This window comes from Prosopis cineraria, unplaced genomic scaffold, assembly GCF_029017545.1.
Source record: "Prosopis cineraria cultivar Desert tree isolate PC_DT_omini unplaced genomic scaffold, ASM2901754v1 PC2, whole genome shotgun sequence".
Taxonomy (NCBI): domain Eukaryota; kingdom Viridiplantae; phylum Streptophyta; class Magnoliopsida; order Fabales; family Fabaceae; genus Prosopis; species Prosopis cineraria.
This window is the reverse complement of record NW_026555333.1, coordinates 37,365,140-37,381,705: the sequence shown is the minus strand read 5'-3', so window position 1 is coordinate 37,381,705 and position 16,566 is coordinate 37,365,140. Positions and strand designations below refer to the sequence as shown.

At 31.7% G+C, this 16,566-nt stretch overlaps 2 protein-coding genes across 3 annotated transcripts; one reads left to right on the top strand and one right to left on the bottom strand.

Annotated features, from left to right (window-relative positions):
• The first annotated feature begins 3,159 nt into the window (after nucleotides 1–3,159).
• On the top strand, nucleotides 3,160–8,345 carry LOC129302014 (protein PMR5-like). The gene is made up of 5 exons (XM_054940677.1): nucleotides 3,160–3,719; nucleotides 3,840–4,011; nucleotides 4,442–4,620; nucleotides 4,876–5,034; nucleotides 7,670–8,345. The coding sequence occupies exons 1-5, from the start codon at nucleotides 3,364–3,366 to the stop codon at nucleotides 7,995–7,997; spliced, it is 1,194 nt and encodes a 397-aa protein (XP_054796652.1). The 5' UTR covers nucleotides 3,160–3,363; the 3' UTR covers nucleotides 7,998–8,345.
• Nucleotides 8,346–9,929: 1,584 nt separating this feature from the next.
• On the bottom strand, nucleotides 9,930–14,653 carry LOC129302369 (asparagine synthetase [glutamine-hydrolyzing] 2). Of its 2 annotated transcripts, none has more exons than XM_054941195.1 (13): nucleotides 14,471–14,653; nucleotides 13,499–13,637; nucleotides 12,858–12,953; nucleotides 12,571–12,712; nucleotides 12,264–12,454; nucleotides 11,845–12,006; nucleotides 11,676–11,756; nucleotides 11,356–11,577; nucleotides 11,113–11,247; nucleotides 10,953–11,033; nucleotides 10,781–10,867; nucleotides 10,578–10,685; nucleotides 9,930–10,378 (listed from the first exon to the last, which is right to left on the bottom strand). In XM_054941195.1, exons 1-13 carry the CDS (start codon nucleotides 14,548–14,550, stop codon nucleotides 10,160–10,162), a joined length of 1,743 nt encoding a protein of 580 aa, XP_054797170.1. In that variant the 5' UTR covers nucleotides 14,551–14,653; the 3' UTR covers nucleotides 9,930–10,159. The 2 variants fall into 2 exon arrangements, with proteins under 2 accessions (XP_054797170.1, XP_054797171.1); XM_054941196.1 differs by lacking the exon at nucleotides 14,471–14,653 and adding an exon at nucleotides 13,827–13,864.
• Nucleotides 14,654–16,566: the final 1,913 nt, after the last annotated feature.

The window sequence follows — 16,566 nt, the reverse complement described above, 5'->3', positions numbered from 1 at the left end:
TTAGGCTTGAGCTATAAAAAAAGCCTCATGTAGGCTTCAGGATAGGCTCAAGTTTTTGATTTATGACACAGGCTTAGGCCTATTTAGTCAAAGTCTAGTTCGATCCAACCTATTTCCACCCCTACTTTGAAGGTATGAGATCAAGGGCTTAAGTTTTGGCTTTGGCGTAAACATAATAAATATATGACATGATAGGGAACAAGTGACATGACACAAGGTGAATAATGATATGTTATGAGTTGTTGCACATGTAATGATTGATGAGGCATGGGATTGTTGGTGACATGTTATAAATTGATACACATATGGTGGGTGATGTGGTATCACTATTTTTAAATATAGGTATATTTAATGAGGGATTAATGAAGGACTAATTCCTTGCTAAATTATCAAATTTTGAATAGTATTAGTAAGGAATTAATGAGGGATCGAATCCTCGCTAATTAATAAGAGAAATATGATCCCTCGCAAAATTTAGTGAGCTTTTTTTTAGTTATGAATTTATCCCTCATTAAAATGCAATTCAGCTAGAAAAATTGGCATAAATTTTATTTTTCTAGTAATGAAAAGAATGGTCAATGTATTTTACAATTTTTGTTTTTATGAAATGAGAAGACTTTATATTAAGTAAGGTACTGGGATGTTTAACATATAATGAGTATTAACAAAGGTATAATATTATTAAGGGACATTATTTATTAGTCATAATAAGGATTTGGCTAAACTAATCACAACTCTTGGCAAACTCTTAAGCTATAAACTCAATTTCAACTCTTCAGATGTTTTGTTATTGATAACTATGATAAATTTGAGTAATTAAAAGTTTTATTATCCCAAAATATTTGGAACTTAATGGTCATTTTAAATTTGCACTATTATTTTAAAATTAAATACTATGTATAAATACTAAACATTTTTTTTTGTCATTTTCATTCAAATTAATTGAAAAGAATACGACAACGTTCTTTTGTGAACTTGATATAGTTTGTACGGTCTCGAGTATTTTCTTAAGTCATAAACAATGCATTTCCTCATAAGGATTTGACTAAACTAGTCACAACTCTTGACAAACTCTTAAGCTCTAAGCTCAATTTCAACTCTTCAGAATTTCATTATTGATAATTGAGATAAACTTGAGTAATTGAAAATGTTATTATTCTAAAATGTTTGAAACTTAATGATAATTTTAAATTTGTACTGTTATTTTAAAATTCAATAATATATGTAAATTTTACTAAATCCTTTTTTTTTCATTTTCATTCAAATTAATTGGAAAGAATATGACAATGTTCTTTGTGAACTTGATATAGTTTGTGTACTGTCTTGAGTATTTTCTTAAGTCATAAACGATGTATTTCCTTGTCATGACTCAAACCAATGCATGATACTCACACAGGATACATAATAATGGTTTAATAATTGCGATTGGTTAAAAAAAAATTATAAATTTTTGGCATAAAATTATATGTAAAATATTTCTTATTTTTTGTTCAAAATTATATGCATGATATAAGGGGTTTGTAACTTCTCTCATTCAATTGGGCTGGGCCTTAATGTATGCCTGGTGTCAAATAAGTTTTAAAACAAGGTATGATACTATAGAAGCCTAAGGATGGACTTGGACCTCATAAGATTAATTTCAATGTTTACATTTTTTATCAATCCTTGATCTTTCTGCAACCAGTGACAAAAATGATATTTTACTTCTAAGAAAAAGATATTATTTTAATTTTAATATTGGTTGTTAAAGTGAGATATTAATAATTCCAAAGAAAAAAAGGTTCAAATTTTGAGAGGTGAAAAGGCATTTCTTTTCTGTTTGCCCTTTTGCTTTGTTGTTTTCAATGAATGGGGTTTTAATCATTCACTTTTTTTTTTTATATAAGCAACATTTTAGGTGATTTAAGTTTTGAGACTCATCTTTTAATTTTTTTTATAATATTCATATTTTAATGTAATCACTATTTTAATGAATTCTACTACCGTTGAAAATAATAGAAAAATATTTTTTTGTTTTTTCGTAAAATGTTTTTTTTATTTTATTCTCTCCTATCCTTGGCATCATTGGAAGGTATAGATTCATGATTCATATACTAAAAGAAAAGGCCAAAAAACAGCCAACCGAACCAAAAAAAAAAAAAAACAACCTTGTTAATTACATAGGAAGGTAATGGAAAGAATAATATAAAGGTTATGATGATAAAGGTGATGGCTAGGAATTTAGAAAAAGCAAAGGAACGAATTTTTAATAAATGCATGGATGAAGAAAAGAAAGGGACAAATGCTTCCTTTTTTTTTTAATGGAAAGGGGCAAATGAGTCTTTTGATTATGAAAATATAAAAAATTAGTTTTGATAAATCAATTGTAAAAGTTGAAATTATTACCAAGATACGAATCTTGTGAATTATTATTATTATTATTATTATTATTATTATTAAATTTTAAGAAAACAATTAGAAAACTATTTCAGAATAAATTTCGTAACAGTGATAATAATTCTCAGAAATAATTTTGATAAAAATCGGTTGCTTTAAAATTAAAATGCTGTAGAAAATATAATTACTAATATTTATTTTTTAAGGTGTCATAGATATATTGACAACAATTAAATTTTTAAACATAAAAATAAATTTATAAATAATAAACTTTATGACACCTCTCCATATTTTTTGCATTTCATATTAAAATGTATAGTCCCTTCTGTCTATTTGTGAAATGTTTGAGATATTTTTAAAATACTTTATAAATATTAAAGTAAATAAATATAACTATAACTATATCTGTATATTCTCCAACTTTAATATAAGACAAATTTAACCAATTTCATACTTATTAAAAAATATACTAAAATTATTAACAAAAAAGTATATAAATTTTGTATTTTCATATATTTTTTATCAATAATTATAATAAATTATTGTCTAGTAATTTAAAATATGTTAAAATTAAAAATATTAATAAATTTAAATTTATTTTATATTAAAAGTAAAAAAAATTTAAAATTTGTCTGGGGAGAGTATATATTTTGTCAGTTTTACAGTGAGCCACTGTGGCCCCAAAAAAAAAAAAAGTGGTTTTACAGTTAGCTCCCACTTGAAAAATGAAGATATTTCCCATTTGTTGATTATGAAAAGTGAGCGCCTTTTTTTGACGAAAACGGAGAAACTGGCGTTGTTCAGTATTGATTCATACATACTCAGACTAGTCTCTAACCCCAAAACCAGAGACTGCAGATTCGATTCCGTCCAACGCATTTTTTCAAGCTCACTCAGCTGGATCCTCTTGCTATTCATTCACATTCTTCTTTCAACATTCCCAATATTTCAAATCTCCCTCTTTGCCTTTTGTCTTTAGATTCTGCAATGGTCCATCTTCTTCTTTTTCCCTCTCAATCTTCTTCTTCGTCTTCTTTCATTTCAGCCTCATTTCCCCCTCTTCTCTTCCTGGTTCTTCTTCAATGCCGCCTAGCTTCTTCTGCTCTACTACTGAGCTTGAGGAACCACCGTAACCACTTCCACCATCAGAGACCGATGATCCATGCCAATCAAAGCACCTGCGCGCTCTTCGATGGAACTTGGGTTCGTGATGATTCTTACCCGCTTTACCAATCTTCTAGCTGTCCGATTATAGACCCTGAGTTCAATTGCCAACTGTACGGTCGCCCAGATTCGGATTACCTTAAATACCGATGGAGGCCTCTCAACTGTGAGCTCCCAAGGTACCATAGCAGTATAACCCAGAATCGTTGAGTTTAATCTTGCTGCATTTTTGGTGCGAGATTTGCATAGACTTTGTTATATGTTATAGCCTGACAGATTTTGTAGCATTTTCCTGGTAGGTTCAATGGGGTTGATTTTCTGCTCAACATGAAGGGCAAAACTGTGATGTTTGTTGGGGATTCTCTGGGGCGCAATCAATGGCAGTCTTTGATTTGTATGATTTATGCTTCAGCATCAGGAACACAAACGCAATTGGTCAGAGGAGAACCCCTCTCAACCTTCAGATTCTTGGTGAGTTGGATCTCTGAGCAACAAATTACAGAAATTAAATTCATTCCTTGTGATATTTAGGGCATCCTTATTCCTTTTGACGACCCATTACCTTTTAGGGCTAAATTTTTGTTTAATTGACTGGGGAGGTAAGAATTTTGCAGATTTTACAGTAGCAAAATAGTTATTTCTCCCTTTATGCGAGGCTTTATTCAAAATATGAGGGCTTGAGTCAGGTTATTTTCAATGGGACAAAGCATTTGTTGTGAAAAGGTGTTTGTGAAGAAGAGGGACCCATTACCACTGTGGAATATTGAGTTTGGCTAGTTGGTGCAAACTGCAGTACACTAACCTCGTGCTTTAGTCTGTACAAAGCAGACAATAGAAAAAAGCATTTTACAGCTGCAAAAGAGGCATTATTTGTAATTGGGTTTTGAAATGGTGTGTGCAGGACTATGGTGTGACCATTTCATTTTACAGAGCCCCTTATTTAGTTGAAGTTGATGTGGTCCAAGGTAAAAGAATTCTGAGGTTGGAGGAGGTAGATGGCAATGGAGGCGCATGGAGGAACGCTGACGTGCTATCTTTCAACTCAGGACATTGGTGGAGCCATGAAGGATCTTTACAAGGGTATGCTATCTCCTCCTTTTGAAAGTTTCTTTGAACATTAAAAAGAAAACCAGACTTAAAGTTATGTTTATTGACAAAAATTCATGTTTTAGATAGAAGAACGTGACAGTAGAAACTTCAAAAGTTTTAGACGTTATGCAGTATCAAAATCCTGAAAGAAAGGAAGAAAGAAATATGGATTTGCTATTGATTTCTCAATCACTTTTTGCAATTTCTAAAGTACTAAATATATGATTTTTGGATTGGTAAGTGCAGGTGGGATTACATAGAATTAGGAGGAAAATACTATCCAGACATGGATCGTCTGGCAGCAATGGAGAGGGGTCTCAAGACATGGGCAAATTGGGTGGACTCAAACATTGACAGAAGCAAAACCAAAGTATATTTTCTGGCAATTTCCCCCACACACTACAAGTAGGGACTCTCTTTCTCACTCTCACAATCTAAATAGCCTTTTCTCTTTCTTCAATTATTATTTTGGTACATTAGTGTGGGATTTCTATTTTCTAGGGTTTCATGATGGTGTGTTTGTTTAATTGAAGTATGGTTTCCACATGCCAGAAATCTATGAGCTGCATGTACTGGGAACCCTCTTTTTGAATTTTGATTTTTGACCCGTTAGCTAGCCTGCATTTGGCTTGGTGCCTCAGACGTAGATGCATTAAAAAAAAATAAAAAATAATAATAAACATTATGCCATACTTGATTGATTGTAGTGACAGTACGATTTTAAAATGGGAGTTGGGTTTTGAAAGAGGAAATTAATTTCGGTTGAGTTGTCAACAAATCTTAATGAAAAATGACTTGCAATTATTATTTATTAATTTAAATAACTATAAATTTAAGAGTTTTAATTAAAAATAAAACATTTAAGTTTAAAGTACACTCCCTCCGATCTAAAATATAATTTCTCATTTAAAAAATATAAGATATTTTTAATTAAATTTTACCCTTAATAAATTAGTTAATTTGTTTTCCAACTAATAGTGTCTTTTCGTATTTATCCTTATTTAATAGGGTGTTTCACCTTAAAAAATGTAAAATAATTTATTTATCAAGAATATTTTTGGAGAAAACATATTAATTACATCTTAATTGCACCTTAAAATACTAAAAAATGTCTCACACTTTTTAACGGAAGGAACAAGCATTTTCTCTCTACTAATCTTGATCCAAAATATAAACAATTTAGTATTTGTAAAAATAAAAAATTCTCATTTTATTCCTTATATTTATTAATTTAAATTCTTGTATCTGTAAATTTATGACATTTTTTCTTGTTCATCATAAATTCAATCTCACGGTAAAAAAAAAAATTAATATATATTTTTATGGAAATAAAAATTTTATTAGCATGTGAATTATAGTACGAAGATGCTTATATTTTTTATTGGAAGAACTAACTTTTATTCTGTAATTGAGGTTTCGATTTACAATTGCTTAAATTAATATTTATAATCATTTTCCCAAAAAGAAAATTCTGGAATCTAAGTGTCATTAGTTTTCTCATTAGGACTTAACTGTCACTCTGTTGTTTAAAAAAACTTCATGTTAGTTGTATATCTTATTTATGATTATGTGGTTTGGTAAAGTTTTTGTCAAAAAAAAAAAATATTGATATTTATAATTATAGTTTATAAATAATTATACTTCTGCAAAATTGCATTATTGTCCTTTTTTTGTCTCTTTCAAAACCATCCATGCTCTGTCAGTGTCTCACATGGGGGTGTAATGGGCGCTTGCTGCTTTTTTTTCTCTGAGCAATTCACATGGACAAAGTTGATCTCCTGAGCTTCTCTTTGTAATTTGTTTTGTTTTCTTACTTCACTTCTTCTTTTCTTTTTAATACTGTGATTTCTTGAGCTGGAGATTGGAGGATCACAGTAAAACATGCACAGAAACCAATTTTTGAAAAACGAAAAAAATCTTGTGTCGGTGGAATAAAACATACTCATGTGAACGCGGACATACCTGCTGTATTTCGTACAAAAAAGCACATTAATATTTAAATCTTAGTTCTTTTTTTTTTTTATGAACATTTAAATCTTAGTTTTGTTCATTCACATTAGATCATGTAGTATAGGTTAATGAATAGTTACTTCAAAAATTATTTGGTAAATGTGTATAGGCTTTTTGTTTTAAGAGGAATGACATTAAAGGACCCAAATATTGAATTAAAATTAAATAAGGATCCAAGGATTTAGAAATCCGAAATAAAGACAAAAGGACCTTGAGTGAAGTGGTCTAAAAGTTTGTTATTCTCATTCCGTGATTTGTAACCAGGAAACAAGAATTTACAAGTGAGATTTCGCTAATTTTGTACAGGAAAAACTTGTCAAATACTCCCTCCGATCCTTACTCAACCGTTTTGTGCTCTAGAAAAAGTTAATTTTTTTTTTAATATCAATGAGTTTTATTTTCATTTTTACCCTTGACTTTAAATCATGATACATTGATGTTAATTAAGAAAGGATAAAAGTGAAAAAAATAGTTTAATCATTACCAAGAGTCTTACATTTTGGACCAAATATTATTTCTAGAAGGTGTCTTACAAATGGGATCAAAGGGAGTATATCATTATTCAGAAATAATTTTTCTTCATAAATTAACGAATCTTACTTACAAATTTATATTTTAAGAGTTTCAAATAAGAGTATGAGAGTAACAAATTATTGGAAGTGGTGATATATTTGGCAAGTTTTTCTTTCATAAATTAGCAAATTTTACTCACAAATTTTTGTTTTAATAGATGCAAATCAAGGAAGGAGAGTAGCAAATTTCTATACCACTTCACTAAAGAATCTTTTGGTCCTTATTTAGAGTTCCAAATCTTTTGTTCCTTATTCAAGTTTAATTCAATCTTTTGGTCATTCAATGTCATTCCCCCTTTGTTTTATTTGTAAAGACTAGTGTGGATTTCTTGTGTGACAAGAAATTTGAAAAATGAACTGCGCTATTGATAACTTATGAATAATGCAACTTGTTAGAGTTTTCATATTACATATAGAATATAGAAACCATGGTGAAACAAGATGACACTGGTGTGCAGCCCCAATGAATGGAACAACGGAGGAGGAACAACATCAAGGAACTGTTATGGCGAAACAGAGCCGAGCACCGGCGTGGCATACTTTGACGATTACACGGAGCAGAGGAGGGTGGTGGACATGGTGGTGAGAGAAATGAGGAACCCACCATATTTGTTGGACATCACAATGCTATCAGGATTGAGGAAGGATGGTCACCCCTCCATTTACAGTGGTGACTTGAGCCCTCAACAGAGAGCCAATCCTCTGTCTTCTGATTGCAGCCATTGGTGCCTTCCTGGCTTGCCTGATACTTGGAATCAACTTCTCTATACCACATTGTTCAACTAAGCACTCACTTAATTGATCTCTCTGTGTTTTCCTCTGATTTCTATACTAAACATTGTTTTGTAGGATCAGATCTAGATAGATACATTTATGTGAAGGGTTGCTTGATTTTTGCAACTCTTTTTCACCTGTAAATTAAAGCTAATGAGAACAGGGTAGATTAATTTAAACCAGTTATCAACAGTTTCCATGGTAGGTTTTGGAGTTTGATTCTTGCTGAAGTTGGATTTGATAATTAGGACTTGTGATAGACGAAGATGAATGACGATGTTGTACTGGCAAGTTGTAATTGATTTTTAATGAATGTATACTCAGACTCATGCCATCAAATTATATGGATTCTTATAATCATTTTCAAACTGCATGCAATACCTTCTAGGTTGTGTGTGATGATGATGTGAGTTATTTTTTTGGGTGAGATATTACATTTATTTTTTAACTAACTAGAATAATCAATTTTTTAATTCTTAATTAGACTAACCCGAAATATTATGTTTGCAAATCTTGTGAGGGTGAAAAATCAAATTGATAGAGTCATTCCCGTTTATGCTCGATGATATTCAAATTTAACTCCATAATGTCAAATATTATCATAATTTTTAGATAATAGTTTTGAAAAATTTCAAACTTCAATCAAATATGAATAAAAATAGTTTAAAAAAAATTAAACTTATCATAATTTTTAAATGATGTAGATAATATAAGATTAATAGATAAAATTTTACTATTCCTAGGGGAAATTTTTAAATGATATAATATTATCATTAATATTATCTTTGTGTAAGTTGGTAAATTTACTCCTTATGTGCCAAAATCTTCTTCAAATTTTAGTAGAGGAAAAGAATGATGAATTAGGGTACGAAATTAGAAGGGCATAATGTAAATTAAGAAATTAATGAAAAAATAAACAAAAGAAAAATAAAATATAAAAAAGTTGAGATATATTTTGTTAACATGTATTTTTTTAAAAAAAAAAATTTACCCCTGCATCACACAGGTACAATACTAGTTAAATTAAAAAAAAATTAATTATATTTTCATACATGATAAACATGTGATATATATGTGGGTCTGCGTGTATAACTGTCTGATCAAATTATATATTTATCATATTGTCCTGAAAAAATTATATGTTAATCATTAAGGAAATTACTATTTTAACAATTATTTGTTAAAGCATTAATATTTTATGACTCTAAAACAATAAGAATACATTGGGCTTCGGAATTTATGTATGTATGTATGTATGTACTCCTTTCGTTTAAAAATATAAGGCATTTTTAATCAAATCTCGTCTTTCAATAAAATAATTACCTACTTTCAAACTAACTCTATTTTTTATATTTATTCCTATTAGATACCCTATAATAAATAAAAATTCATTATTAATAGGAGTACTTTTGAGAAAAAGGCAATGATTATACTTCAAAAGATTAAAAATGCTTTATACTTTTTAATATCTATCTCTTTAAAAAATGTCTTATATTTTAAATGGAGGGAGTATATAACTTGAAACTAAAGGAAAAATCTGAGGCCATGCCATGCGGAAAGAGCGATCATTTTCCTTCTTTTTTTGGTCCAGTACTTGCACATGGACTCATTTATCTTTGTTTTTTTTTTTTTTTTGGTAAAGTGCATTTATTTATCTTGAAGATAATTTCAGTAATCGCTAGTGTATGCCACAATATATAACTCAAACCGTAGATATTTATGTCCTTGGAATTTCGGAAAAGATAATTGCAAGAAAAAAAAAAAATCGTTTCAAGTGCTGTCGATTCCACAAAGAGAATGCAACTTCTATCAGGAAAGCAATTAGCACCTTTTTGCTCATCAAAATGACGAAAAGGTTTTTGTTGTTGTTGTTGTTGTCGTTGTTATCTTACTCTGCGTTTTGAAATACATAAAATGCAGTCCCTTGGGTGCTTCACATTGGGCTTTGCAAGAAGACAGCTTGATTTGCACACAATAAACTTACAAGTGAACCATAATTTTGAAACCCAATTACCCTCTAGCTAGTGGAAAAGCCTTATCACAATATGTATAATAGAAATGGCCTTTGATACGTAGATTATACAGTAGGCAAAAGTTCCATTCAAGTTCTGTGCAATAAAAGCTTAGTGTTCTTCATTCTAGCACAGAATTATTCCCTTGCATTGCCACAGGAATTAACTCTGGATAGTAACTCCTAAAGGAACTTCCAACTTGGGTATGATCTTCTCTGGTTCTACAGCCTTGCTTTGGTTGTCATAAGCAGAAACATGCACTCCAAGTGCTGCTCTACCGGAAGGATCAAGATTGCTCGACCACGTTGCATCCCACTCGACTGCTTTCGCGGTGCTACATGCAACACTCGCGCCTCCAGGAACAGTAAGCCTCGCGGAGTTCTGCAATGCCAAAAATATATTTAGAGGTCAATCACGAATAAAACAGTCTCACATGATGAACTTGTCCATTTTGTGCAGCCTTGATCATTGGTTAACACAAGATGTGTTCTTGACTTTCACCCTAAATTATGATTTCATTTCAGAGTTCAGATCACGATTATGGTTTCTGCAAATGAATAGATTTGATTGATGAAGTCACCTGTGGGAAGAACCTCTCGAAGATCATTCTGTAATAATATGCCTCTTTGGTTGTTGGAGTGTTGTGGGGGAAAATGTTAGCAGCATTGAACATCATTTTATCACTCACCTATTAAGACAATTTTGAAACCAAGCTATAAGCGTCAGCACTTGAATGGCTTCAAGGATCAGAGATAAGGTAAAAGTAAAGATATTTGTACTCACATGTTTGGCAGCATGGGCTTTAAGGCCATCAATCCAGCTATAGCCAACACCATCGCTGAATTGCTCTTTCTGTCGGTATAAAATGTGCTGCAAGATTTTGAAAACTTTAGGTCTTAGTTCAAAAGACTAATGTTGTACTGATTTACAAACATTGCAGCATATTGCAGAATACCTTTGGCAGATAAGGATGCTCTTCATCATCAAAGGCTCTCCTTAGAACCCACTTCTCAATCCGGCCTTCATCTCGTTTTATCTGCACAAATTAATCGGTAAACCCCCCTAGTAAAAGTCTGTAACTTTCAGAGTAACATTCCATCACAGCAAGTCCATACCATTTTGCACTCAGGATCAATGTTCATTGCAACATTGATAAACTCCTTGTCCAGAAAAGGCACTCGAGCTTCCAGACCCCAAGCAGATGTTGCTTTATTGGCTCTCAAACAATCGTACTGATGAAGTGCCTTAATCTGCATAGAATTAGAAAAGGAAAACAAATCTTATAACCCTTTTGTCCATGTTCAGGCAATAAACATAATAAGTATATTATGTGTGTGTGTGTGTGTGTGATATATGACCTTGCGGCAAGTTTCTTCATGGAACTCCTTCTTGTTAGGTGCCTTGTGGAAGTACAGATACCCACCAAAAATCTCATCAGAGCCTTCTCCAGAGATAACCATTTTCACTCCAAGCGATTTAATCTTGCGTGACATGAGGAACATGGGGGTGCTGGCTCTTATTGTAGTCACATCATATGTTTCTATATGGTAGATTACATCCTCAATGGCATCTATGCCATCCTGCATACACAATTCATGAATATATTTTTAAGGAATGGCAATTGTAAACTAAAGGGCCCAGAAAGTTTAGCAGGAAAGTACTATCTCCGAGTGAATACCTGAACAGTGAAGTGAAACTCATGGTGAACAGTCCCTATATAGTCTGCAACTTCTTTTGCAGCCTTCAGATCTGGTGAGCCCTGTTCATTATAAAAGATTGCATTAGACCAAACCATTTGTAAAGAACTGTTCTCTGTGATTTTGAATTAGACATAAGGAATAATTCACCTCAAGGCCTACGCAGAAGGAGTGTAGTTTTGCTCCCCACTGTTTGGCAGCTTTTGTATCAGCAAGGTAACGAGCAGTGATGGATGCAACTAATGAAGAGTCCAAACCTCCAGACAGTAAAACACCAAAAGGCACATCTGTCATCAGCCTTTTTATGACAGCCTGTAATCACAATCATTACATGATTGGGACACCACACATCAGCTTTTTTTGTCAGGGTCAAGTTAAAAAGTTCTGTATTGGATTGATGTTAGCCGAGAAAAGATGATAATGAGTAAAAAAGACCTAAACATTTAATGCCTTCAAGTTTTGGATCAGGACTCAAACCGAATTCATTTGTATATTTCTTTTCTAAATTCAATGGAAAATAAAGGAACCAATAAATATTTCTGTTTGTCTGAAATTCTTTTGAATCTTACCTTCTCAAAAGCATGCCTCAGAGCCAAGGGATCATAAGGGGCCGATGGAACGATCTCAGAGAACCATGGAGGATTGTACCACCTGCGGAAGCCTCCTTCTTTGCTTGAGTACAAGTGGCCAGGAGGGAACCACTCAAAATGTTCACAGTCATCATTGAGTCCTTTTAGCTCAGATGAAATCCAAACGGAGCCTGCTCATGCAGAGAGGTATCAGGAAAAAATACACACACACAAACACACATCATACTAAATTCAAACTTGGAAGTGGAAAATTAGGAGATTAACTTTGGGCATATCAAAACATTACCATCTAGACCCCAGCCAATGTAAAGGGAAGTGACACCTATAGCATCTCTTGCAACTATGAAGCTGTTGTCTCGGGTATCCAGAAGAACAAATGAAAAGATGCCATCCAGCATGTCCACAAAATTTTCTCCATATTCCTCATACTATAAAATTAACATCAAATACGAGTATTTAATCAAAAGTTCAGAACTTCCGCTAACACAATCATGATTTACGGCCATTTTTAATCTTAAGAGAACTGAAAGAGGGAAAGACATAGTTCCTGTGTGTGTGATTAAGATGACTAACCAAATGAGCAATAACATCACAGTCACTGCCTGTCCTGAACTTGTGATTGGACAGTTGTTTCCTCAGCTCTTCATGGTTGTATATCTCTCCATTAACCTGTTTTTCATCAAATCATCTTTTCTCATTAGTCATAATTTTCCTAGGTTCAATCCCAAATCTCTCTAAGCCCGGAAAATATCTGTCGTTCCTTAATACCACAGAAAAGATAGAGTATTACAGTATTCATATTTCCATAGATAAGCAGCTCTTGTCTAATTCAATCACAAATTAAATGGCTTTGACCAAACTATGTATTAATATAGAATCAGGATCCTAGTAACTGAAAAAATATTGTGCATAAAACATTATGAGAAACATTTTTCTTTTTTTAAAAAAAGAATAACTATAAATAACATGTACCCGTTATGCATCATATCATTTTTATTTCTATGTTATTTTCTCTCCATTAGTATCACATAATTATAGAAAATCCACATGTGCATGATGTACGAATGAATGGTGGTGTGGCCTTTCATCATTGAAAGGAAACTCGCTAAAAGTGGATAAACTCAACTTCTTTGATCAATACAGTGTAACAGAGAAATCAGAGGCTCATAATATTCATAAGAAAAATTGCCATCAATGTTTAAAGTGTGGCCTACCGTGACAGCAACAGATTTGTCTTCGTTAAAGAGAGGTTGATCACCAGAAGCAGGATCAACAATGGCCAGCCGTTGATGAGCCAAGTAGCAATCACCATGCTGGTGGAGACCACTCCAATCAGGACCACGATGCCTCAATCTGTGACACCAGAACAAGTACAGTTGTTCAAACTGCACTTTCTGACACAAGCGTATATACCTCTACACACTTTCAATGTCACTAAATAATTCCAATAATTGTATTGCAACCTGGTCCCACACATCCCACTTAATTGTGTTCAATAAGTCAGTGATCATGTTAGAATATATTTCCCAGTTGTCCACTTACATTAAAAAGTCCTGGGTGATTGTTATCCTTTATTGATGCTTGTTTAATCCTGTAGATGGTTAGTGGGTCCCAGAAAAAACCAGTAATAAGTCATCATAGTTTAACTTATTCTACCATTAATATATTTGACGGTCTAGAAACCATGACTGTAGAAACACGAAAATGAAGCATTATATCATCAAGGTCCCACAATTATTCTTCAATTCATCACTAACGAAGTTTCAATATGATTAATTCATCAGAAGAATCAACAGTTTCTCCCAGGCTTTTTGAACTAAAAATAGAAAGTGGTACCAACCAGCATGAACTCATAAAAGTAACAGAGGAAAACATTGGGAAGCAGATTAACAAACACATGGCAGACTAAAATCGGGGTTTGGTTTCTTGATGATATGGAAAAGATATAAACCATGAAAGCTGAACGGAAGCATCAACATAGCATATATAAAACACAAGTTCAGAAACAGAGGAAAGCAGTTGTAAAATTCATGCAGGGGCTAATCACAGAAACAAATAACTCAGCTAGCAGAGACATCAAACTCTGAAATGAAACATCAGAGTTAAGAAGTGGCATATTAGAAATGAAACGCAGGAATCAATAGAGACATATGACAGAACAAATGAATAAACGAATTGATGATTGCCTTCGAGAGAGTTCGAGGACGCGGACTCTCTTGGCCTGAGAGTCGTCAGAACAGCCAAGAACAGCGAGAATTCCACACATTGTGATGGAAATAGAGAGAGAGAGAGATGAAGCGAGATAGAACAAAAGGGGCCGGAGAAGAAGGAATGGGGAAGATCACCACGTTTGATGGTTGAAGAAGCACTTTGTGCACCGCACGTATTTATAATGCAGAGCTCAGGCTCCGACGATGGCTAAACGACGTCGTTGCAAGGGCTGTCGCTGTCAGATTACATGGATCATTACAGGATACCCGCTTATCTCTTCTCCCCCGGACTCAACCCATTGAATGAACACCGTTTATATTATTTTTATATTTTATCTGAAATAATATTAAAAAAAAATGAAGATTTTCTAACCATTCTTCTATTGCAGAAGTTCTCTAACAGATCTACAGATCATATTTTTTATAAATTATTATAAATATAGCTTACTAAATTTTATAAAAATGCAAGTCGGTATTTAATTTAATTTTTTATTATATCTGATACATGTATTATCGAGTAATATTCGAATATTGTCAAAAAATGAGGGGTAACTTGGCTCCTCTATGTATATCTTACATGCTTGCTTGTAACTTCTTGAAATATATCTTTTACATTTACACAACTTTAAATATGCTTGCACTTGCTATAACTGGTTTTAAACTACTAATGTTTATAGGTATTGTAATTTTAATTTACCTATACTGCCAAAACATTTGCCTATTTTTTTTAAAAAAAAGTTGCTAAAGTTTAATTGCTATGGGAAAATCAAAGAAGTAATAATTAAATTCTAAAGTATTTATATCTAAAATATTTTTATTCAGCCTATCATCATACAAGTCAGATTTTAATTTTAGGGCTAAAATATAGTCTTGATTTTTTTAGCTTTATATAAAATTTTAGTTTGGTCTTTTAATTTTACAAAGTATATTTTTAATTCTCTAACTTTAATAATATTACTTTTAAATAATTATTTTTTATACAAATCATTGTTATTTTTAAAAAAATCAAAATTAATATGTTAACATTTGATAATGTTTTGTTAATATTTAAAGGTGCAATGCAAAAAAAAATTTATTGATGAAACAAATGATATTAAGGTTAAAGAACTTAAAAAATATATTATAAAATTAAGGAGTTAAAATGAAAAGAACCCTTGTATTTTTTTTTATTTTGCCAAAGAAATGAAACCTCGAATGGGATCTTGTTTTTAAGCCACTATAAAAAAAAAAAAAGAACTAATATTTGCAGTTATTGTAATTTTAATTTAATTATACAATAAAAAAATTTGTCTATTTTTGCAAGTAAAAAAAAAAAAACCATTTGCTAAAGTTTTATTGCAATGGGAAAATCACAGAAGTGACAGTTATATTCTGACGCAGTGATGTCTGAAATCTTTACATTCAGCCGATTATCATGCATGTCAGATTTTAATTTCAAAGTGATTCTTAAAATATTTATATTTTAATGTCAACGAATTTAGCGTAAATAGTAAATAGCTAAATCATTTAAAATTCACATAAATAAGTTGTGCGTAAAAAGCCTCTCAAATTTTAAGACTTAAGAAAAATATTATAAACTTTTAAATATGTGCAAATAATCTTCCTATAATTCCTTAATCAGTTATTTAAAAAAAAACAGGTGTCAAAATATGTTAATACAAGAGATATTACATGTCCAATAATTAATATTTAAGTTTTTTATTTTTCATGTTTCGCACTAAAAACAAAAAAGTGAGAGCTGGAGACGAAGGCTTGCGTGTCACCTTGATATTGAAACAACGTATATATAAAGTGTCGTTTTTTTTTTCTTTATGAAGAATATATATAAAGTGTTGTTGACGTGGATGCGATTAGTGACTAATTTGTCATTTAATTTTAAGAACATAAAAAACTCATTTTGACATATGGTACTCACAATTCAACGCTACAGTGCTCCTTCAGAAATTGATGCTTGTATAGTTGTATAATTCAAGCCACCGATTATAATTAAGTTAAAATTAAAATTGTACTCTCTTCTTTAAAAGAAATAGTATGAAATATTTTTAGTTTTTTAATGTATAGTTGATAAATAT

Excerpts from the sequence above, each read along its gene's own strand:
- LOC129302014 (XM_054940677.1), top strand. The coding sequence starts at position 3,364 with ATGGTCCATCTTCTTCTTTTTCCCTCTCAATCTTCTTCTTCGTCTTCT. Across the intron at positions 3,720-3,839 it reads CTCAACTGTGAGCTCCCAAG|GTTCAATGGGGTTGATTTTC; the intron begins GTACCATAGCAG and ends TTTTCCTGGTAG. Across the intron at positions 4,621-4,875 it reads CATGAAGGATCTTTACAAGG|GTGGGATTACATAGAATTAG; the intron begins GTATGCTATCTC and ends TGGTAAGTGCAG.
- LOC129302369 (XM_054941195.1), bottom strand. The coding sequence starts at position 14,550 with ATGTGTGGAATTCTCGCTGTTCTTGGCTGTTCTGACGACTCTCAGGCC. Across the intron at positions 11,578-11,675 it reads AGTTTCACTTCACTGTTCAG|GATGGCATAGATGCCATTGA; the intron begins GTATTCACTCGG and ends TTGTGTATGCAG. Across the intron at positions 10,868-10,952 it reads AGCATCCTTATCTGCCAAAG|CACATTTTATACCGACAGAA; the intron begins GTATTCTGCAAT and ends AAAATCTTGCAG.